Here is a 24756-nt window from a genome sequence, read left to right on the forward strand (position 1 = left end):
TCTGTCTCTCACAGTTGAAGTGTACCTCTGGTGCAAATTACTGACCTCTGTCATCATTTTAAGTGGGGGAACTTGCACAATCGGTGGCTGACTAAATACTTTTTTGCGCCACTGTATATATATATGTGTGTATATATGTGTGTATGTGTATCATTTTCTTTCTGCTTGTTTGTATAAGCAAAGTATATTTAGACAAGAATTTACTAGATGAAGCAAAAGTTAAGTGTCTGACATGTTAAAACTGCTCAAATTGGAGATGGTCGAGCAGGAAATGTTGTAAAAGATAGCTGCTTTGAGATAGGATGAGCCTACTAAACTATGACCCGAAACTAGTTGTCATTTCTTAAACGCTATTAAACTCATTACAGTATCTTCACGTTGCAGTCTTCAAATCAGAAGCAAGGGAAAATTGAGTCTTTTAATTGATTTTTGAGGAATCTTAAAAATTCTTAAACCCAATCAAAGGCCTCTTTCTATTTATTTTGTTTGTTTGTTTTTCTCCTGATGGTTAGTAGTTACATAGGGATTCTTCGCTGTATACCTGATATTTTATTTTCATTGTGATAACGTTCTTACAGACACTGAAATATGCCTTCCAAACCCACGATCGACTCTGTTTTGTAATGGAATATGCTAATGGAGGCGAGGTGAGACCCCATATCCTACATCCATAATCAACTCATCAGTCATATGGGATGCACCCAGTTCAAGAGTTAACCATTTACACGTAGACAGATCTTGTGTAACACCAGGTAAGTCCTTGACTCTCTCTGCTCTGTTTTCTTCAGCTCTTCTTCCACCTCTCACGTGAACGAGTCTTCACAGAAGACCGGGCACGTTTCTATGGTGCTGAGATTGTATCAGCACTTGAGTACCTCCATTCACGTGACGTTGTTTACCGTGATTTGAAGGTGAATACGACACACAAATCCATCATTTCATAAATGCCCCGTGTGCAAGTATGACTGCAATCATACTACAAACTGAATCTTAATTTGTTTATAATCACACACCAAGGGAAATGTTGCAAAATTTGAGAGCTTGTAGAATAAAATGTGTTTAGAAAAAAATTTAACTTGTATTTTGAAATTTTCATTATTATTTTGTGCTTTCACAAGTGTGTTAAATTTAGTTACAGAATAAACATGCACAAATAGACTTATATTTGCAAAACCAAAATTTAAATTTCGAATTTAAATTTTACATATATTTTTACAACTTACAACCAAAGCTCTGTGATTGCAACCTCTCAAATTAGTGAATACAACTGCTCAATTGCATCCTCTCGAGTTACAAATTCATGAATTTCCTCGCTTTGACATTGGAAACACGTCTTACAGTAAATGTGTTGTAAAACTCGTACTTGTAGCTAAAGAGGTGTTGGTAGGGCGGACAGAGCGGTCATCCAGTCAAAAGCAGAAGACCAAGAGGTCTCATTTTTCACTGTCCTCTGTATGCCATGCTGGATTCACTACAACAGAACAATTGTAAGTTTCCCTCAAAACTTTGCTTTTGCACATTAACACTGTGAATAATGACAAAATCAACACAAAGGACAAAAATCCTCAATCCTTATGAGGGGCAGCGTCAAGAACAACTTGACGCTGCACCATCGAGAGCATCCTGACCAACTGTATAACAGTCTGGTACGGGAACTGCTCTGCCTCAGACTGGAAGGCGTTGCAGAGGGTCGTGAAAACTGCCCAGCGCATCGCCAGAGCACCACTTCCTGCCATAAAGGACATCTACAGGAAGCGGTGTCTGAAAAGGGCTGGGAAAATCATCAGAGACCCCAGTCACCCATCACATGGACTCTTCACCCTCCTGCCCTCTGGGAGGCGCTACAGGAGCCTCCGGACTAAGACCACCAGGTACCGGAACAGCTTCTTCCCCACAGCTGTCAGACTCCTGAACTCTGCCTCCTGACATCTGACCCACGTTAACACATGGACTGAACATACACACACCCACAATGGACAACTGTACCCTCAAAAACACAATAATAACATGGACTAAACCACCACTCACAACCACTAGCACTTTATATAGCCTCTGTAGGAATTATCCACATATCTCACTTATCTTAACTGCACTACTGTATAGCTCTGTGTAAATAATCATTCTGTACATACGATAATTTTTAATCCTACAACTGTTTACAACTTGCATAGTTCCCATTTCTGTATAACTGTATATCTCAGATTTCTGTAAAGTTATTTATTTCATATTCTGTATAGTTTTTCATATTTATATCCTGTTCATAGCCTGTACATAGCTTGTACTCACTACAGCCTGTACATACTAGAGATGGCACGATACCACTTTTTTATGTCCGATACCGATATCATAAATTTGGATATCTGCCGATACCGATATGAATCCGATATAGTGTTTTTTAATCAACAAAACAGTTTTTTAAAATATCTTGCTGCATTTTGCAAGTCTGCAAGTTCATACTCAAGTTTAAAACAACAACTACACTAAAGCTATTCTGTTATACCTGTATACAAAAAAAATATTTCATAGTTCAGCAATACTGATCAATCTAATAAACTTAGACCTACACCATCCTCCCTGTTCTGGTATTTTAAAGAGTACTTAGCGTAAATATTAAGCAACCTAACTAATAGGGTTCCAACTCCCAGCAACAACAAAAATAAATAAATAAAAAATAGGGAACCACCCCTCACACTCCACCTCATGATGCTTAATCGACGTAATCAACCTTAATTTGATGCAGTGTGAAAAAAAAAATGCACAGAAATAAATTATTTTTCAAGAAATATTAAATAGATTCAACATCTTTCTTCAACAAAATTGCAGACTGCACAGATGGTACCTTCCCAAAGTAAAAAGTACTATAGCTTACTAGGGTATATATATTAGACTTAATAGTCACTATATACAGTAATTGACTTCTATTCATTTTACATCAAATTAAAACTTTGGGTGTCAGATAATTATTTATTAAAAGCTCGACATTTTAAATGAGAATAAGAAAGAAAAGTATGTCTTTGTGCCCCCTTTTCCCAGTTAATGCCCTATCGGCCCCCCTGGCTAAACTTTGCTAGATCCGCCCCTGCACAGTTACCAGCCGTCAGCTACGTAGAAAAAGATCCTGGTGTAGAAAGTAATATTAAATAAATTGTAACAACAGCTTATCAAGCTTAAACGTGCTGCTGTTGTTCAGCCGCTGGTTTCCTCTTTCTGGTGCAAAGTGGACCAAAAACAAACAAGAGAGACAGACTCGCGACAGAAAAGCCGATCAGCTGATCATTTAAGCAGTTTCACGACTGAAGTAGCAGCCGGAGAGCGAGAGGCAGTCGCTCGTTAAGCTTAACGTGGGAATGCTTTACAAACATTCAGAGATGGACTTACACACGTGCTTTACTTCTCTCGGGGATAACTTTGTCGGAGATGAAATGCCAGGTTGCTAGCGAAGCTCCAAATGCTATCCAGACCACCGACAGGTCCCGCATGCCACAGCCGCTCTATCACGTGACGCATACTGCTCCGACTGCTAACGTTCTGAGGCGAGTTACGGCGTGTTGCAAGTTTTGTGAGGTGCTTTCGTGATATTTAATGGATCGGATTACATTTTTTATTTTTCTCCGATATCCGATCCAGTAATTTAGGTCAGTATCGGACCGATGCCGATACGTAATATCGGATCGGTCCATCTCTAGTACATACTTATAGTTATAGAATATTCACAACATACTTCATACCGTGTACATTATAACATACCATAATAGACCCATTTCTGTAATATACTTACATATCTATATTATTGCTAATATATATTGTAATATATCTATATCACTAAAGCACTTCTGGATGGATGCAAACTGCATTTCGTTGCCCTGTACCTCTGCATGTGCAATGACAATAAAGTTGAATTCTATTCTATTCTAACAAGAATGAATGAGCATTTTGGCTGCCAGAAGTGTTTCTCACTCAGTTTGTCCCAGTAAATCATGACTTTTACTTCATCTTTGAGCCCTCTCTCTGAACCACAGGACTGTCACTCGGGGACATCAGAACATTACACTTTAAATGACAGTATCTTTAAGCTGTTTTATCCATGCATATTAAGCTAAAAGGAATCTATACAAAGTCATTGTTATGCAGCAAATATGTTTGATTGCTAAAGGGTTTTCCCAGTATCTCTTTCATGCTGCTGTCCACCCTTTCAATGGAGTGGATGTTTGCAGGAAGGCTGTATGCTGTTTTTGTATTTGTTGTAATGGACTGGGGAATAGGAGCTATTGTCAGTTCTTTTCCTCGCCTCCTCTCCAAGCAGTCTTAGTCCCTCCAGTCTTAGTCCCTCCCCTTCCTCTAAGGAAGAGACATGAGGAGAGAGAGGAGTCCAGTCAGCCACTGTAGTGATAAGACAGCTTTACTGCATCGTGTTAAATTGATGTCACTTAAAAAAGTGTGTGGCACATTTGCATCATCTGTCTATTGTCTAATTTCCAGAGCACTGCTGTGTCTTCTGATTACTGATAGATGAGCATATCCATTCTTTGGGCACTCTTACAAATGGTGAAGGGTAAAAAGTTAGACTACATACCTAATCATCTTAAATAACTAAGAATACAAATTAATGCTGAATTTAGAAATCTCATTATTTGTGTGTTATTTATTACTTGCAACTTTTTGTAGCTCCTCTTCTATGCATTGCAGATAAAACTTACAAAAGTGTACATCATTACAGTGATGCTGACGGGACTCCTCTGCCCTCCAGATGCATTTTAGGAAATGAGACAACCTGTAAGATGCCAAACTGACTTAATTGTTTCAGTCTCAAGATACAGTAGAGATGAGAGACATAAAATTGAGAAACGTGAAAAGCGCAACCTCCTTGCCTCTATATTATGCAAAAGGATAAGCAAATTGGCTGGGATGCCTTTACAGTAGGTCTCTATTATTGGGTTCTCCTGTCGCAGTTGTCCTCATCAGTAAAATGACATCATACTAGTCAGTCTATGAACCATTAAACATTCATACTAACACTTGTATAATACATTTCTGAATTCAACAGATAAAAGCTTTAAGAACATAACTGACAGATGTTAACTTCTCATTAGAAGTCGACTTGCTTTTTATTAATATAATTTTTTTTTAAAGTAAACTTTGACTGTCAATAGTATTTTATTCTTTTTGTTCAATTTGTTATTCATTATATTCTATTATTTGTCTAAATATCAGCAGACAAATAATCTGCGTCGATGGGATTTTTTTTTCTTCAGTCACAGGACATTAACACAGAAACCATAATATAACTTGTTACGTTATGGTAAATGGCCTGTATTTGTATAGCGCTTTACTTAGTCCCTAAGGACCCCAAAGCGCTTTACACTACATTCAGTCATCCACCTATTCACACACACATCCACACACTGGTGATGACAAGCTACATTGTAGCCACAGCTGCCCTTGGGCGCACTGACAGAGGCGAAGCTGCCAGACACTGGCGCCACCGGGCCCTCTGACTACCACCACTAGGCAACGGGTGAAGTGTCTTGCCCAAGGACACAACGACCGAGACTGTCCGAACCGGCGATTGAACCGGCAACCTTCCAATTACAAGACGAAGCAACAAGCAGGCTGAATTACACCAGAGGAATAGGTTTTTCAATTAAGTTTGTCTTTTTTTTAAAAAGGAAGTCACTGGAGATAAATGAAGGGCAGCAGGTGAATTTAAGGAGCAGGACAGTGCAAGCTGAGTAGATAAAACAGCAGGGATTAAAAGAGTACAGGGACTGGAGCTTGGAAGGTGGTGGGAACAGGACAGTGGGCAAGCAGCTAAGTACTTGGCAATAAATCACGATGATAGTGTCGATGCCGGTCAGTAGATGGCTTATAAGAAAGCTGGGGATTCTGAGAAACAGACAAGCTACAGGTTAGCTACAGGTTAGCAGGTCATCTACTTATCAGAAAGTTGGATATTGGTAAATGGTAAATGGACTGGTTCTTATATAGCGCTTTTCTACATTATCTGAGCACTCAAAGTGCTTTACATGCAAAAAAGCAGCGCACCCATTCATACAAGCACTTTTTTCTACGCTGTTTCTGAGTGCTTTGTATTTAACATTCACATGCAGTCATACTCCAATAGATGCATTGGAGAGCAACATGGGGTTAGTATCTTGCCCAAAGATATTTGGCATGCAGGCTGCAGCGTATCACATGATGGCATACCACAGCATATTAAAGGTCTATTGGAGTCTGGCTCGACACCACACACACACACTAGTGATGGGATTTCCGGCTCTTTTTAGAGAACCGGCTCTTTCGGCTCGACTCACTAAAAAGAGCCGGCTCTTCGGCTCCGAACCGACTCTTCAGGTTGTTTTGTTGCTTTAATTAATTTATTATTAACAATAATATAAAATTATGCTCAAAAGGAATTACTAATGTAAAAAAAAAAAGTTGGTTTTATTTATATATATTTTATATATAAATATATGCAGTGGCCCCTAGAGACAAAGCACGTACAAAATCCAAAAAGCATGTACAAATTCCAAAGCACATACAAACTCCAAAACACATTTCTAGCATTAACTGAACTTCCAAAACAGAGCTACCTAGATCACTTAAATTACACAATTGAAAGCATACAGTATGTGTATGGTTTGTGTATTTATACACAAGCACTCATATATTCAAATAATTTTAAAAAAAAAGTTCATTTACCTGTTACTACCACACACCAAATCCAGTCAGTGGTACTTGCTGGCTTGTGTAGCCACTAGGTAACAAAAGCTCAACACTGCGCCTAGCATCCTGGAGCACTTCTGTTGTGTTTTGTACGTGTTTTGGAGTTTTTACGTCAGGCATGTCCAAAGTCCGACAGATTTCAAGTGGCCCACAGCTTCAGTCTAATTATGTATAATTTATGGCTCACTTTCTAAGTCTGAATAAATAAATCATGACTTTAAAGGTGTAATTCCTTTTTTCAGCACATGGTGGCAGCACATTTTTTTTGCTACTTGCACCTGTGCTGCAAGCCCGCCCTTCTCTGCTCATTTCTGCCATGGCGACTGTACAAAAAAAGAGAAAGGTTGATGGTGAGGGCCGCCGCTTTCAGGAGCGGTGGGAATTTTACTGAAATTCGAGGCAATTGTGTTTGCCTGATTTGTAAAGAGACTATTGCCTTGTTCAAGGATTTTAACATCAGGAGACACTACGAGACTAAACATGCTGCAACATTTAACAAGCTAACAGGGAGTGAGCGCGCTGAAAATGTGAAGCAACTCCAAGCTGCTCTGGCTTCGCAACAGCGATTTTTCATGCGGGCCTGTGAGACACATGAAAATATCACGAAAGCCAGCTACGAAGTGGCTATGTTAATAGCTAAACATGGCGTACCTTCAGTGGAAGGTTTGCCGTTTATCAAAGACTGTGTCATGAAAATGGTGGAGAACATTTGCCCCGAGAAGAAGCAAGAATTTCTGAGTGTTTGCTTGGCACGCAACACTGTGGCATGAAGAGTTGAGGATATATCGTCAGACATTCACAGACAGCTGCGGGACAGAGGAGTGGATTTTGATTATTTCTCATTAGCCTGCGATGAAAGCACCGATGCATCTGACACCGCGCAACTACAGATTTTTTTTACGAGGAGTCGACAACAAGATGAACGTGACAGAGGAGCTGCTGGATCTCAAAAGCCTTAAGGGTCAAACCAGAGGAATGGATTTATTCATTTCTGTTTGTGAAGCTGTTGATGATATGAAGCTACCATGGAGTAGTTTCTAGGATCATTACTGATGGTGCACCTGCCATGGCTGGTGAGCGAAGCGGATTGTCCACACTGATCTGCAATAAAGTCAGCGAAGAAGCAGGTAACGCTGTTAAACTTCACTGTATCATTCATCAGCAGGCTCTCTGTGCGAAACCAATGTTATGAAACCAGTAGCAAAGACAATCAACTGTATTCGCTCTAAAGCTCTGTACCACCGACAGTTTCAGCAGTTTCTGCATGACATCCAGGCTGAATATGGTGACGTAACTTATTACAATGATGTGAGGTGGCTAAGTCGGGGGTCTGCACTACAGCGATTATTCTCTCTCAGAGAGGAAATCAGACAGTTTTTAGATGAAAAGGGACAACCAATGGAAGAAATGTCTGATCCTGTATGTCTGGCAAATCTGGCTTTTTTGGTTGACATTACGAAGCATCTGAATGCGCTGAATGTTAATCTTCAAGGAAAAGACGCAGTGGTGAGCCAACTATACGCTTACATCAAGGCCTTTGGAACCAAACTGCAACTTTTTCAAAGACACTTGTCCCTAACAGAGCCCTGTACCACACACTTCCCAACTTTGAAAGAGGTTATTGACAGTTTCCCAGTGGATATTAATGTCCAAAGGAAGAGGTGTGCAACAGCTATCGTGTCTCTTTCTGGAGAATTTAACAAACGCTTTCAGGACTTTGCAGCTATTGAAAAAGCTAAGCAAGCCTACCGCAGACATGAGCGAGACAAATAAATATGAAGGCATGCCGGCTCGGACGTCGCCCGGATCAACAAGGTCCGCGTCAGGTGTTGAGGAACCAGGGCACCCTGACGAAAAGTGGGCTACTGGAACAAGAAGGCATCGGTGGGCAAGAGACGAAAACAGGGCGTTGTTGGAATGCTACTACGCAAGTAACCCCGGCGGCAGGGGCTACATGAATAGGATGAGGGACCTATGGATTCTTCGATACCCAACATCCACAATGACGGCGAAACAACTAGTAGCTCAGTGTTCCAACATTTGAAAGAAGGGACTGCTCTCACAGCTAGAGATGGACGAGGTACAACACAAATTCTACGGCAAGGAGGAGTCCCCAGATAGCAAGGAAACATTGAAACAATGTTGAGTCAATATCAGGCTGTGTCACTGAATCAACGTTGAAGTGTGACGTTGACCTGACGTCACTCTTGCACCCTTTTTTAACGTTGAAACAACGTCAGGTTTTGATGTTGAATCAATGTTGAAACCTGACGTTGATTCAACGTTATATTTTCTAATACTGTTGACATTGAAACAATGTCAGATTCTGATATTGAAACACTGTTGAGCTATGGTGTTGATTTTCCACCTCTTTCGCACAGTTGCTTTTTATTAAAACAACAGTTAAATCATGACTGGAAATCTACCTTTCTTTATAGGTATTTTAACCAATACTAAACTACTGCATGTTTCCATCAATACTTCAACCACCTAAACACATAATTGTACTTATTCCTTAAATTGGACACCCTTTATAAAAAAAAACCAAATGTCTCACAATGTATCATGTCAATATTAATATCCTAAAATAAGAAAGCATTGCATGTGATGTAACAGAGAAAAAAAATAAACAAAAAAAGGTCAATAGGCATGTTTCATTTGCTAAATACTTTATTAAAAGACAGTTTCCTATTTACGTTTATATGATTCACAGAAGTTTGTAATTTTTTGCATGATGTGCGTCCTGCACCACCCAAATGATCTGGGGCGTATCGGAGCCATTTCTGCACTGCTTGTGCAAAGACAAACTCGGACATAGAGTTTGCCCCTAACTGCTGCGTCAGGCTCCAATCAAGGCAAAGCGTCTCACCTATAGACACATTTTAAGAGATGGAATTAGCGTGTCTCATGTCTTAAATGTGTATGCAAGTGCTTGTGTGTTTAATCAACAGGCCGTTGTTATGTATTTAAATCACATCTGACAGCTATTACACTTTATAGTTACAAAGTGTACATAACCTTTATATACTTACCATTGCCTTATTTGCCTCTTGTGATTGAAGAGCTGGCTCTGCATTGTTTAGCTCCTCAATGTTGTGCAAGGGCAAATCCAGAGGCAGTACCCCAGCATCTACCGATTCATTGCAGCCGGTATTGCGGATGGCTCTGACCTCCTCACGGAGTTCGTTAACAGCTCTCGTCAGGTCTGACAGAAAAAGATAATTTTTTTTTTTAAGTATTTAAGAATACAGACAACTTATCAAAAGTTTCCTTGTGTCACACACAGATATGTACAAAGACACTAGACAGTATTTTATTACCTGGTATTTTCACTCGAGGGGCCTGGGGAAACCATTTTTTTGTGGGCTGCTCATCCTCTGAGTCACTATATGTGTACAGGGGATTTGGTCTAAAGAAAAAAAGTTGAAAACGGTCATAAGTAATTACAAATGTGCTTTTGGAATATTTTTTCCTAAAGTTACAGTTTGATTTATAACAACACACACAGGAAACTGAGATGTGCAAGAAGGTACAGTATACAAGGAATTTTTGAAGTGCACAAGTGTACACGGCTTTGCATTTATAAAAAGTTTACAAGCTTCCACTTTTTGGACTATATTATGTGGTGATATTGCAGTATGCAAGCACCACAGATATGTATAAAAGACAAGATCATAAATTCTTAGCAATCAAAGATATGTTTGTGAACTAAAAAAAAGTTTTACTTGTGCTTTCTTTTATGACTGGTCTGAGTTTCAGCTTCGGACTGAAGGTCAGACATATCACAGTGTTCACTTAGATATTTCTGAAGACTGCGTTCTGCTTCGTGAAATGTGTCTGGAAGTACAAACACAATGTATGGCCAGACATAAATTAGGACACGAAAAACTTGTTATTGTTACATTTATTCAATACCAATCCAGATGATACCCACCATGGCTTATTAGAAGTCGGACTGGTGCATAGGTGAGTCATGTTGCACCAGGATGAACTCTCCTCTTTACTGCGTCGTGGATCCTGAATGTGTCTCACGGAGGATATGGAGGCCATGACAATTTCTCCCCATTTATCCATGATCTAGGGACTATTTCTGTACCACCAGTGCTAAACTGCACAATGCACCAGTCTTTCATTTTTATCTTTTTTTTTAAATTTGGAGTCCTTTTTTGCCCTGTCTAGGATAAACAGGAAACAGATAATTACAATATATTTCATAGTCACTACAAAACTTGATATATTGATTGAACTAAATAATAAATAATAGCTTAAAATGTATATAGGCAACAATTACAAGCAAACCCGTATATGTAAGCATTTAAACACTGAAGATAATAAAATTAACAGTATTTTGTCTAAGTCTGCCATTGTAGGAATTCATGGCACCGAGACAAAAACTTGGCGCACAGTGTGGCGTCAAAATAGGCGCACACCTTTGACGCTGCGTTTTCTCCGTCTTCCTCGTCCACACGTAAATGCTAAACGCAGTTTACGTGTGGACAAAAGGTGCAAACGCAAGTTAGGTGAGCGTGCAGTGTAAAGTTTGAATTGAGTGCGAATCGAAGCGGGTGCTCACCAATCATTAAAAGTAACAAAGTCATTGAACACATTTATACAGTTACCTTTACGTTTATCAATCATATATCACAGATTTACAATTTTTTGTAGTACTATGCTAAAAAGCAACTACAGAGCGAAAGTCTGGGTCAAGCGCCGAGGCGACGGCAAGAACAAAGGAACCCTCGAAGCGTTAAAGCTAGCTTTGTAAGGGAATATAACAGAAAAGTATGAAACGAAAATGTTTTCTTTGTTGATAGACTTTGTTTGCAGTGCAATTTATTTGTTGCCGGATTGTAAGATGAAAGTAGACACAATTTCGGGCTCCCACATTTTATCCGAAACTTTACATTAACAAGTTTTTTTTTTTTTTTTTTTTTTTTACTGTTATTCAAATGCAACCGTGGAAATAACGAATAGAACAAAAGTCATTCATTCTTACATTATACTAATCATGGTGCAGGCCAGTGCAGTGCATGAACTGATGCCTTCTCCGGTCAATTCCGCTGAGAGTAAATCTAATGTCCCGCTCTACTGTACAAGACAATGGTTACCTGGAGGGATGTACCAATGTGATAGGGGTGCTGCGGAATAGTCCAAGTGGTAGCAGCTTTAATTTCCCGCTCAACCATAAATCGATGGTTTTTCAACGTGATTGTTGTCACCTTGTCAACTATAAATAGATCAACAATCAACGATGACAGAACAACAGTGAATCAATGTTATTTCAATGTCAGTGTCAGGTTTCATCAGTATTTCAATGTTGTTTCAACATTGGTTTTGTGTTGACATTTCAATCCTGACGATTCTGATGGTTCAGATGGAAAATCAACATCTGTTCAATGTCTCCTTGCTATCTGGGTCAGGACGCCAGGTCAGGGGGGAGATATCATCACCCCCACCCGAGATTGGGTACATAGCCCCAAGTGCGATAGGAGAAGGATCGTTGAGTGCGAGAGGAACTGACCTGAAAAATAGGATCATGGCCAAGCTTGAAACCTGGATTCCCCGTAGCCGGTTACCAAGATTACGTGAAGTACCCTCAGAAGGTCTGCTAGATGATGTTAATGCAGCACTACGGACAATACCTACAACCACGACTACCGACACTAACAAGCTGATCTACAATATGGCAGCAGTGATCAGTGAGATGCTTGGCTACAAGTTGAACAGCCACAAGGGGCAGTACCCTCCATGGAGGAGGAGGCTAGAGGGCAAGATCAAAGTAGCACGAAGGGAGGTTAGCACACTAACGGAGTTGCAGAAAGGTGCGACAAAGAAGGTGCATAAGAAATACAGCAAGCTGTCCATACCTGAGGCCTTGGCCAAGCAAAGACTCACAGCCTTGACCAGCCGCTTGAGGAGGTACACCAGAGAGATAGAAGGCAGGAGAATAAACCAGCTGTTCTCCACAGAACCAGCAAAGGTGTACTCTCAGTGGCAAGGGAACAATAATAATAAGAGAACAGCACCACCAAGGCTGGAGGCAGAACAATACTGGAAGAGCATATGGGAGAAGGATGCAACCCATAACGGCAATGCTCAGTGGCTAGTGGATCTGAGGGCAGACCACAGCGACCTCCCTGAACAGGGTCCAGTAACCATCACAGTGGCAGATATCCAAGAAAGGGTCTCCAGTATGAAGAGTTGGACAGCACCAGGGCCCGACATGGTTCACGCCTACTGGCTAAAGAAGCTGACTGCACTCCACGAACCTCTGGCAGCACAAATGAACCAGCTGCTAGTTAACGAGAGACACCCGGAATGGCTAACCGAAGGTCGGACAGTCCTGATCCCCAAGGACCCCAAGAAGGGACCGGTCCCCTCCAACTACCGACCAATAACCTGTCTCAGTACTACATGGAAGCTCCTGTCAGGCATCATATCGGCTAAGATGAACAGGCACATGGGTCAATACATGAGCGGGACACAGAAAGGAATTGGCAAGAATACCAGAGGCGCAAAACACCAGCTACCGGTAGACAGAACAGTCAGCCGAGACTGCAAGACCAGACTGACCAACCTGTGCACGGCCTGGATTGATTACAAGAAGGCCTATGACTCAATGCCCCACAGCTGGATACTGGAATGCCTAGAATTGTACAAGATCAATGGGACCCTAAGAGCCTTCATCAGGAACTCGATGGGGATGTGGCGTACAGCACTAGAGGCCAACTCCAAGCCCATAGCACAAGTCACCATCAAGTGTGAGATCTACCAAGGAGATGCTCTGTCCCCACTGCTGTTCTGCATAGGCCTGAACCCCCTCAGTGAGATAATTGACAAGACTGGCTACGGATACCGACTACGGAATGTACATTGGAATGTCGTTCGGACTGGAGAAGTGTAGTCGGATGGTAACAAAGAGAGGGAAGGTAGTCAGAACTGAGGGGATTGAACTACCAGAAGGCAACATTGCAGACATAGAGGACAGTTACAAGTACCTGGGGATCCCGCAGGCGAATGGGAACCATGAAGAGGCCGCTAGAAAAGCTGCAACCACCAAGTACCTGCAGAGGGTCAGGCAAGTCCTGAGGAGTCAGCTGAATGGTAAGAACAAGATTCGGGCCATCAACACCTACGCCCTGCCCGTGATCAGGTACCCTGCTGGGGTAATAGGCTGGCCAAAGGAGGAGATAGAAGCCACTGACATAAAGACAAGAAAGCTCCTGACCATGCATGGAGGGTTTCACCCCAAGTCCAGCACCCTGAGGCTGTACGCTAAGTGGAAGGAAGGGGGCCGGGGACTGTATATATATATATATATATATATATATATATATATATATATATATATATATATATATATATATATATATATATATATATATATATATATATATATATAAATAAAAAACACCCAGCACGCCCCTGCGGGCGGTTTATCCTTCAAGCTCGGGTCCTCTACCAGAGGCCTGGGAGCTTGAGGGTCCTGCGCAGTATCTTAGCTGTTCCCAGGACTGCGCTCTTCTGGACAGAGATCTCCGATGTTGTTCCCGGGATCTGCTGGAGCCACTCGCCTAGCTTGGGAGTCACCGCACCTAGGGCTCCGATTACCACGGGGACCACCGTTACCTTCACCCTCCACATCCTCTCGAGCTCTTCTCTGAGCCCTTGGTATTTCTCCAGCTTCTCGTGTTCCTTCTTCCTGATATTGCTGTCATTCGGAACCGCTACATCGATCACTACGGCCGTCTTCTTCTGTTTGTCTACCACCACTATGTCCGGTTGGTTAGCCACCACCATTTTGTCTGTCTGTATCTGGAAGTCCCACAGGATCTTAGCTCGGTCATTCTCCACCACCCTTGAGGGCATCTCCCATTTTGACCTCGGGACTTCCAGGTTATACTCGGCACAGATGTTCCTGTACACTATGCCGGCCACTTGGTTATGGCGTTCCATGTATGCCTTGCCTGCTAGCATCTTGCACTCTGCTGTTATGTGCTGGATTGTCTCTGGGGCATCTTTACACAGCCTGCACCTGGGGTCTTGCCTGGTGTGATAGACCCCAGCCTCTATGGATCTTGTGCTCAGAGCTTGTTCTTGTGCTGCCATGATTAGTGCCTCTGTGCTGTCTTTCAGTCCAGCTTTGTCCAGCCACTGGTAGGATTTCTGGATATCAGCCACCTCCTCTATCTGCCGGTGGTACATACCGTGCAGGGGCCTGTCCTTCCATGATGGTTCCTCGTCTCCCTCCTCTTTCTTGGGTTTCTGCTGCCTGAGGTATTCACTGAGCACTCGGTCAGTTGGGGCCATCTTCCCAATGTATTCTTGGATGTTCCTTGTCTCATCCTGGACTGTGGTGCTGACACTCACCAGTCCCCGGCCCCCTTCCTTCCGCTTAGCGTACAGCCTCAGGGTGCTGGATTTGGGGTGAAACCCTCCATGCATGGTAAGGAGCTTTCTTGTCTTTATGTCAGTGGCTTCTATCTCCTCCTTTGGCCAGCCTATTACCCCAGCAGGGTACCTGATCACGGGCAGGGCGTACGTGTTGATGGCCCGGATCTTGTTCTTACCATTCAGCTGACTCCTCAGGACTTGCCTGACCCTCTGCAGGTACTTGGTGGTTGCAGCTTTTCTAGCGGCCTCTTCATGGTTCCCATTCGCCTGTGGGATCCCCAAGTACTTGTAACTGTCCTCTATGTCTGCAATGTTGCCTTCTGGTAGTTCAATCCCCTCAGTTCTGACTACCTTCCCTCTCTTTGTTACCATCCGACTACACTTCTCCAGTCCGAACGACATTCCAATGTCATTGCTGTATAGCCTGGTAGTGTGGATCAGTGAATCGATGTCTCGTTCACTCTTGGCATACAGCTTGATGTCATCCATGTACAGGAGGTGGCTGACAACTGCTCCGTTCCGTAGTCGGTATCCGTAGCCAGTCTTGTTAATGATCTCACTGAGGGGGTTCAGGCCTATGCAGAACAGCAGTGGGGACAGAGCATCTCCTTGGTAGATCCCGCACTTGATGGTGACTTGTGCTATGGGCTTGGAGTTGGCCTCTAGTGTTGTACGCCACATCCCCATTGAGTTCCTGATGAAGGCTCTTAGGGTCCCATTGATCTTGTACAATTCTAGGCATTCCAGTATCCAGCTGTGGGGCATTGAGTCATAGGCCTTCTTGTAATCAATCCAGGAAGTGCACAGGTTGGTCAGTCTGGTCTTGCAGTCTCGGCTGATTGTTCTGTCTACCAGTAGCTGGTGTTTTGCGCCTCTGGTATTCTTGCCAATTCCTTTCTGTGTCCCGCTCATGTATTGACCCATGTGCCTGTTCATCTTAGCCGATATGATGCCTGACAGGAGCTTCCATGTAGTACTGAGGCAGGTTATTGGTCGGTAGTTGGAGGGGACCGGTCCCTTCTTGGGGTCCTTGGGGATCAGGACCGTCCGGCCTTCAGTTAGCCATTCCGGGTGTCTCTCGTTAACTAGCAGCTGGTTCATTTGTGCTGCCAGACGCTCGTGGAGTGCAGTCAGCTTCTTCAGCCAGTAGGCGTGAACCATGTCGGGCCCTGGTGCTGTCCAACTCTTCATACTGGAGACCCTTTCTTGGATATCTGCCACCGTGATGGTTACTGGACCCTGTTCAGGGAGGTCGCTATGGTCAGCCCTCAGATCCTCTAGCCACTGAGCATTGCCGTTATGGGTTGCATCCTTCTCCCATATGCTCTTCCAGTATTGTTCTGCCTCCAGCCTTGGTGGTGCTGTTCTCTTATTGTTCCCTTGCCACTGAGAGTACACCTTTGCTGGTTCTGTGGAGAACAGCTGGTTTATTCTCCTGCCTTCTATCTCTCTGGTGTACCTCCTCAAGCGGCTGGCCAAGGCTGTGAGTCTTTGCTTGGCAGTTTCCAAGGCCTCAGGTATGGACAGCTTGCTGTATTTCTTATGCACCTTCTTTGTCGCACCTTTCTGCAGCTCCGTTAGTTGGCTAACCTCCCTCCGTGCTACTTTGATCTTGTCCTCTAGCCTCCTTCTCCATGGAGGGTACTGCCCCTTGTCGCTGTTCAACTTGTAGCCAAGCATCTCACTGATCATTGTTGCCGTATTGTAGATCAGCTTGTTAGTGTCGGTAATCGTGGTTGTAGGTATTGCCCGTAGTGCTGCATTAACATCATCTAGCAGACCTTCTGAGGGTACTTCACGTAATCTTGGTAACCGGCTACGGGGGATCCAGGTTTCAAGCTTGGCCATGATCCTATTTTTCAGGTCAGTTCCTCTCGCACTCAACGATCCTTCTCCTTTCGCACTTGGGGCTATGTACCCAATCTCGGGTGGGGGTGATGATATCTCCCCCCTGACCTGGCGTCCTGACTCCTCCTTGCCGTAGCATTTGTGTTGTACCTCGTCAATCTCTAGCTGTGAGAGCAGTCCCTTCTTTCGAATGTTGGAACACTGAGCTACTAGTTGTTTCGCCGTCATTGTGGATGTTGGGTATCGAAGAATCCATAGGTCCCTCATCTTATTCATGTAGCCCCTTCCGCCGGGGTTACTTGCGTAATAGCATTCCAACAACGCCCTGTTTTCGTCTCTTGCCCACCGATGCCTTCTTGTTCCAGTAGCCCACTTTTCGTCAGGGTGCCCTGGTTCCTCAACACCTGACGCGGACCTTGTTGATCCGGGCGACGTCCGAGCCGGCATGCCTTCATATTTATCTGTCTCGCTCATGTCTGCGGTAGGCTTGCTTAGCATAGGGGGTCTAGCCTTAGGACCCTTACTGGATACAGACGCCCCAGGCAGGAATCGAACTTGCGATCCTCTGTTCCTCTGTTCCAAAGGCATGTAGTCTAACCACTACGCTATCCAGCTGCTATATATATATATATATACATATATATACATACATATATATATACATATATATATATACATACACATATATATATATACATACATATATGTATGTATATGTATGTATATATATATATATATATATATATATATAGTCCCAGATATAGTCCCAGATATAACCTAGTGGGAGTAACCCCCCACAGAGGGACAAAAGGACCCCGTGATGATCCTCTAATCGCCTGAGCTCTGGCTGATTGGGACCCACACCCAGTTTCATACCTTGGCTCAGGCGATTAGAGGATCATCAGGGGGTCCTTTTGTCCCTCTGTGGGCGATACTCCCACTAGGTTATATCTGGGACTCTCCACCATTTGACCTTAGAACTGAAGAAGCTTCTCGGATGAGAGGTGAAACGTCTTCAAGCAACTTAAAGAAGTCCAGACGCTTTTCTTTGCAAGCTGCTTTGACTAGATGTAGGCTTATTTTTTGGTTAGTTTAATGTAGACAGCATGTTTGTTTTTCTGTTGTTTTGTGAACAGACGAAGAAAATGTACAGGAACTGTGGATCTGTTGAATTGGCAGCAGTGTATGATTATACTGAAATCTGATGTGAATGTGTTTTTCCTCTCAGCTGGAGAATTTGATGCTGGACAAAGACGGACACATTAAAATAACTGATTTTGGCCTTTGTAAAGAGGGCATTACTCCAGATGCAACAATGAAAACCTTTTGTGGAACACCTGAATATCTGGCTCCTGAGGTAAGGCACTGTCTGGTGACACATTTTAAACACACCTGTGTTGTCAAGCTTGTTTAATAGCTTGTTTAATATCATAGTTTGGTCCCCTGTCTCTAGATTTGCTGCAACTGTAAATCTATTACTCATATTTTATGTGCATAAGAAGCTGTCTTGGTTGAGCCATGTAAAGTGTTCTGTTTTTGTTTGTTTTTCCTGTGTACAGTAAAACAAGGTACGTGTGAGTTGATATGTTGACCAATGTCCAATATCACTAAGAATCATGCTACACCCAAGACACCCAATCACCCAAGTTTGTGAACTTGGGAATGAGGTGATGTAGACGTTTCATGCCATACCATAATCTCAGACTAGTTCAAATCTCAGTGACCTTGACCTCAAGGTCAGAGGTCACGTTTCCTGAAAATGTTGTCAATGCGACAACTTGAGCACAAGCCAACACAGGATTTCCAAATTGTGTCAAGAGGAGTACCACTGGCGACCACCAGTTGGTTTTTTATTTATTTATTTATTAAAACAGCTTTTACCATCAAGCCATTCAACACCTCAACTACAACACTTGAATACCGACACCACACTTCACAGGATGCACACAGAAGCTGTCCTAAAGTTTCTCAAGAACATACTACACTCTGCACTGGTCACTTCATTCTTATTAGTATTTAAATAAAAATAAAAACCCTTACTCCGTCCAATACTGTACTAACTGCAACTCTAAAATCTTGTACTGCTCAGTTTGTGCTACTGCTCACTCCTGCCACTTTATCCCATGTGCAATATCCCATTACCCCCATTTCAATGGTCACATTTCTATTTAAGATTTTTTTATTTATACATTTGTGTATATATTTATATATATTTAGTCTGTTAATATTTGTAATATTTTTACTGTATTATACTGCTGAGTGACTTGTCTTCTGCACGTCAAACACATTTCATTGGAATGTTGACCCTGTGCTAGCTTGCATATGACAATTAAAACTGAAATTGAACTGAAACTGACTTATATTGGGCTCTACTATAGACAGATGGGCCACACCAGCAGAAGACCACATTGAGGCCACAGTTTGCATGGAATTAACAAATTAGACAGTAGAAGATTAGAAAAACATTGTGTAGTCTGAGTTTCAATTTCTGGTGAATTTTAGCTGGTATGGTTCCTTTTATCAGCTCACTGATATACACTGATATTATATCAGGCACAATTCGGACCCCTTAGTACCAGTTAAGCATGGTTTAAATGGCAGCTCCATTTAAACATGCAGATCACTTATTTAAAGAGTAGGAAGAAAATGATGCATTTGATTTTTTTACACACTTAAGAGAAAAGATTAGCCCTGCTCTTTCAAACAGAAGGGGTGATGTAAAAGATGACTGGTAAGAAGTTTGAACAGAAAAAGAAGAAAAAACATATAAAGAAGAAATATTTTTGACTCACAAAAGTGTGCCATTATTTGCACCAAATGCTATGGTGTGCCAATTCAGAGTTATGGCTTTTTACTGCTGTTGAGAAATCGGTCTCTTCTTCCTCAGGTCCTAGAAGATAATGACTACGGCCGCGCAGTGGACTGGTGGGGTCTCGGTGTAGTTATGTATGAAATGATGTGTGGCCGATTGCCTTTCTATAACCAAGACCACGAGCGCTTATTTGAGCTCATCCTAATGGAGGAGATCCGCTTTCCTCGGAACCTCTCACCTGAGGCCAAGTCCCTGCTGGCTGGCCTGCTCAAGAAGGATCCCAAGCACAGGTATTAGCCCAAACTACTACTCTGTGTGGATTATATTAAAAATGCCTAGTTTACTCTCAAATAATCTCATTTGGACTGACAGGTTAGGAGGAGGTCCCAGTGATGCCAAAGAAGTAATGACTCACAAATTTTTTATCACCATCAACTGGCATGATGTGGAACAGAGAAAGGTGGGGCTTTCTTTTTTTTAACAACTTATTTCTATTTATCAAGCGCAGTCAGACAGTCCAATCAGTCATGTCTTCATTTAACAGGAACAGCAGTTACAAGTGAGTCAAAAATGAAACGATGGATTCTGGCATTCTTGCAGTGTAGCATTCTTGTTGCTCCATAGCAACATGACATGAGAGAAATAAAAAGTAACCAAATTAATAATAACATTCATGAGGAATCCCAACACTCACCAGATGTACTATAAAGTAACCACATTTTTCACACACACTTGAATTTGGGTGAGGTGGAGTGACAAGCTCCTTACACTACGATGACGGTGGATGGCTGGGAACCTTCACAGACACGGATTTTAGATGTTCTCAAATTTTGATAAATGGTAAATGTCCATGGAAAGTAGCCATCAGGCCAATCCACATGTGATAGATTCCATTGATATTAGGTTCTTTTGGTGGTGCAAAGTGTTGATTTTTTCACCAACAACCTTTTGAATTGCAACCAAAAAGTTTGGCCTACTCATCAGGCCATATCAGAGGTTTCCTCATGCTTGTGGAATACTTGATGTATATTTTGCAAATTTTTGCCAGATTTCAATGTTTTTCTTTGTCAGGAAAGGCTTCCATCTTGCAACCCTACTCCATAGTCAAGGCAAATGTAGAATATGGGAGATTGTTTTCACACTTTTAGTTGCAGAAATGTCTTAAATACATAAGGACCTGGATGACTTCTAATTTCCTACCTCACCTCTGTGCTTGTCAGTGCAGCATTTAATATTTTGGACACTAAGATTTTATTACAGAGATAAGAGCATGCCGTAGTTAGAGAATGTAGTACGCTGCAGTGGTTTTAATCAAATCTATTTAATAGACTCCAATTTTTTCATGTAAATGAAGATTGTTCTGTACTTGCAAAGGTTAATCATAGAATTCCAGAGTGTTTCATGCTACGATTAATTCTGTTTACATTATATATGCCTCTCTTAGGCAGTGTCATTCAAAGGCATACGATACATTTTCATTGCTACGCAGCTGATACCCACTGACACACCAATTCGTTAAACTGTTTAAGATAATAAATGTCCTGCGTCTAAATTCTGATTCATTGGTCCTAAAAATCTTGGAAACACAGTGTCTAACCAGATGCATACTTTGGAAGCCATTACCTAGGCCTCCAGTAATACGGTGAGGAATCTTGGAGTTGTTTTTGACCAGGATGTTCTTGATTAAACAAATATGTAGCACTGCTTACTTATTTTGTGCAGTATCTTTAAAATTAAAAATATTATTTCTGATCTTGTCCTGAAAATGCATTAATGCATTTATTACTTCTAAGCTGGACTATTGAAATTCATTATCAGGTTGTCATAAAAACTCTTTGAAATGCCTTCTGTTGATCCAAAATGCTCCAGTTGGAGTACCACCAGGTACTAGAATGAGACAGCATATTCCTCCCATACTGACTTCACTTCATTGGCTCCATGTTAAATTCAAAGTAAAATTTAAAATCCTTCTCCTCACATACAAGTTGTTAAATATTTAGGCCCCATCTTTTCTTAAAGAACTCATAGTACCCTATCACCATAATAATAGAGCACTTTGTTCTCAGACTCCTGGATAAATTTATAATTAGTTTAATAAGTAGCTCTTTGAAGGAAATTTCTGTTAGCTGTTTCTGCGTAAAGCAAAAAGCTAATTGAACTAATAAAAATTAATACAAATATTAGCGCATGGGAATACAAGTGTTTTTTACTCCTTAGCCATAAAAGGCTGATTGGGTATTGTCATTACAAAATCTTGTGAATGCAATAACTCAAGAAAGAAGTCACCGAGAATTTTCAAATTAATCAGAATTTTTAATTAATCTCAAGTTTAGAGGTCAAGTTTTCTGAAAATCTTGTGATTGTGAAAAACAAAGCGACGCAGGATTTTGAAATTGAGACCATAGGTGTATGTGCTACGAGGCTACCACTGGTGGTCGCCAGTATTGCTTAACATTATTGTGAGGCAACATGTTTCTAATTTTAGAGATATTGTGGAAATGCAAGAAACAGCCCTAAATATTTGTTTAATATGCACATTGAAGGATATATCGTAGTCAAAAACAACTCCAAGATTCCTTACAGTGTTACTGGAGGCCAAGGTAATGCCATCCAGGGTAAGTATCTGGTTACACATCATATTTCTAAGATTTTTAGGGCCAAAGACAAGAACTTTAGGTTTGTCTGAATTAGAGGTCATCTAGGTTTTTACACAGTAACTTTAATAACTACAGCATGCTCTGATCTGTGTAACAAGTATTGAATGCTGCATCAAGATAAGCACAGAGATGAGGCCATAAGATGATCATTTGTAACCTTCGTTAACCCTGCTTTTGTACTGTGATAAATTCAGATTTAAAACTCTCCAAATAAACCATTCCTGTACAGATAATTAGTTAGCTGTTTCACAGCTACTCGTTCAAAATCTTTTGAGATAAACAGCCTATAATTAGTTAAGACAGCTGGGTCAAGTAGTGGCTTTTTACCCCATTTCCGCAAAAGGGTATTGGGGTAATGTCATCACCTCACTGGGCAGGTCGGCAGGCTGGTAGCATGTACACCCAAGTTTGTGAATATGATAACTCAAGACCGAAGTGATGTAGGAATTTTAAATGGATACCCTAGGTATGAGTTATGCCAACTGCATTGTAGACCCTCCTCTACATGCATGTTATAAATCCAGCATGTTACCAAGTGATATCTGTCTCTTCCAATCCCTGGTACAGCTGACCCCCCTCTTCAAACCGCAAGTAACATCAGAGACAGATACCCGGTACTTTGATGAGGAGTTCACAGCACAAACAATCACACTCACTCCCCCAAACAAGTGTAAGTATCTTCTTGTTGGACCCGTCAGCACTGATCCATCATTATTCAAAGTTAATATCACGTTTCTTGGTCACTGACTTAGATTGCCTTCTTGTTACAGATAACAGTCTGGACTGTGAGGACCCCAGCCAAGAAGCTCATTTCCCCCAATTCTCCTATTCTGCTAGCATAAGAGAGTGATAGCATCTCTGCCACACACACACACACGTGTATAAACACCTTGGTTACAATCATACAGCCATAAAAATAAGTAGAGCTTTCATTTTTAAAGAGGTGTTACTCTTAGCACGATTTCAGTGCCTTGCCTGGGAGCCTTATTGTTAAAATCTGTCTTTGTCCACAGAAAGGAAAAAGCCTATCCACAGTGACTATACTGTAACATAAGAACTTCACATAGCCATCAGTGCAGTTTAACAACATAATCAAGACCATCAGACCTACAAAGATGGTGCTGCTGTTTGTACCATTCTTTTTTTCTTTTTTTTTTATATTCAATGAATAAGCCATGCAACTCCCCATGACACTTGTAAGTCCTCTAATTCAATCCTGGCTGTGACCTTTGGTGAAATATATGAAGAAGGGAGGAGAGCAGCAGTTAATCTTACTATTACACCAAAAAATCCTGCATGTCTGTTTTTTGAACATTTTTTTCTTCTGTATTATTAGCTCATTGAGTATTAAGGAATAAATTATAATATTATACAAATGGAAGGATGTGTACTGAACTCAATCCTTGTACAAGCTAACTGCAAAAAATGGACATTTGTCACTTTTTATTACTTTGTGCTTTAGAATTTTGGTCTCCCATGTGTTAGATATTGTCTTTGTAGCCTTTATCATTTAGCATTTTTGGTCCCCCAGAACACAAGTTCACTTGCTGAACATTTTACATCAGAGATGTCAGACTCATTTTACATCGAGGGCCACATACAGCCCACTTTGATCATATGGGGACCATACAAGTGAAACTGCACTTCTTTTCAGCATAAATATATTTAACTGCACATTTAATCCCTGAGATATCTTAGTATACAATAAAGAAGTGTGTTTTCAACAGAACATCTCATTATTTCTGCATGATATTTATATTAAATTATAGAAAAGGTTCTGGTAGCTCACTGCCCAGACTGTCCCATATCTGTAAAACATAAATCATTTGTTTGTTGAAATTTTTTTTCTTTGGTTTGTTTAAAAATGTAGTAAAAAAAATGTTAAATATAATGTAAAAACGTTTTGATGCATGCTCAGTATCCAGGTAAGTAAATCCTAAAGGTTGATTCTGTTCATCTGTATGTAGTGTCTTCAGTGGGAGAAACGTTTCATCACTCATCCAAGTGACTTCTTCAGTCTCAGCTGACTCCAGGTTTCCCCAACCTTATAAACAGTACATTTGCACAATCACTGAAACTCGCCCACTAAATAAACAATGGGCTGTGAGGTCAGTTCCTTGATCTTTAATATGCAAATTTTCATGACCATTGATTAATGGCCATGAGTAACATTCACAGAGAGTTAGGGAATGCCTACAATCACAGCATTGTAAGATATGGAAAGATGTACCCTTAGGCCCCCTCCTCGATTCAAAGATGATCTTTCTATAGCACTTTCTAGTCTCTACTCTCACTGACCACTCAAAGCACTTTAGAATATAA

At 41.5% G+C, this 24756-nt stretch overlaps 2 protein-coding genes across 6 annotated transcripts in view; one reads left to right on the forward strand and one right to left on the reverse strand.

Moving 5' to 3' along the window:
- The window catches only part of LOC146623806 (RAC-beta serine/threonine-protein kinase-like), a 40897-nt gene extending 16759 nt beyond the window's left edge, over window positions 1-24138 (forward strand). For all 5 annotated transcript variants that reach the window (XM_085364300.1, XM_085364302.1, XM_085364303.1 and 2 more), the window contains exons 8-14: window positions 579-647; window positions 789-911; window positions 18194-18322; window positions 19853-20067; window positions 20150-20237; window positions 23002-23104; window positions 23205-24138. In XM_085364300.1, coding sequence (XP_085220426.1) covers window positions 579-647; window positions 789-911; window positions 18194-18322; window positions 19853-20067; window positions 20150-20237; window positions 23002-23104; window positions 23205-23284 — 807 coding nt within the window. In that variant the 3' untranslated portion in view covers window positions 23285-24138. The remainder of the gene's footprint in view (window positions 1-578; window positions 648-788; window positions 912-18193; window positions 18323-19852; window positions 20068-20149; window positions 20238-23001; window positions 23105-23204) is intronic.
- LOC146623807 (uncharacterized) lies at window positions 9416-10504 on the reverse strand. Its single transcript, XM_085364304.1, has 4 exons — window positions 10449-10504; window positions 10044-10132; window positions 9756-9928; window positions 9416-9592 (listed from the first exon to the last, which is right to left on the reverse strand). The coding sequence occupies exons 1-4, from the start codon at window positions 10502-10504 to the stop codon at window positions 9563-9565; spliced, it is 348 nt and encodes a 115-aa protein (XP_085220430.1). The 3' UTR covers window positions 9416-9562.
- Window positions 24139-24756: the final 618 nt, after the last annotated feature.

The sequence above is a fragment of the Diplotaxodon limnothrissa genome, linkage group LG10, assembly GCF_057381915.1.
Source record: "Diplotaxodon limnothrissa isolate DT_005_m linkage group LG10, D_limnothrissa_male_GT1.1, whole genome shotgun sequence".
Classification (NCBI taxonomy): Eukaryota; Metazoa; Chordata; class Actinopteri; order Cichliformes; family Cichlidae; genus Diplotaxodon; species Diplotaxodon limnothrissa.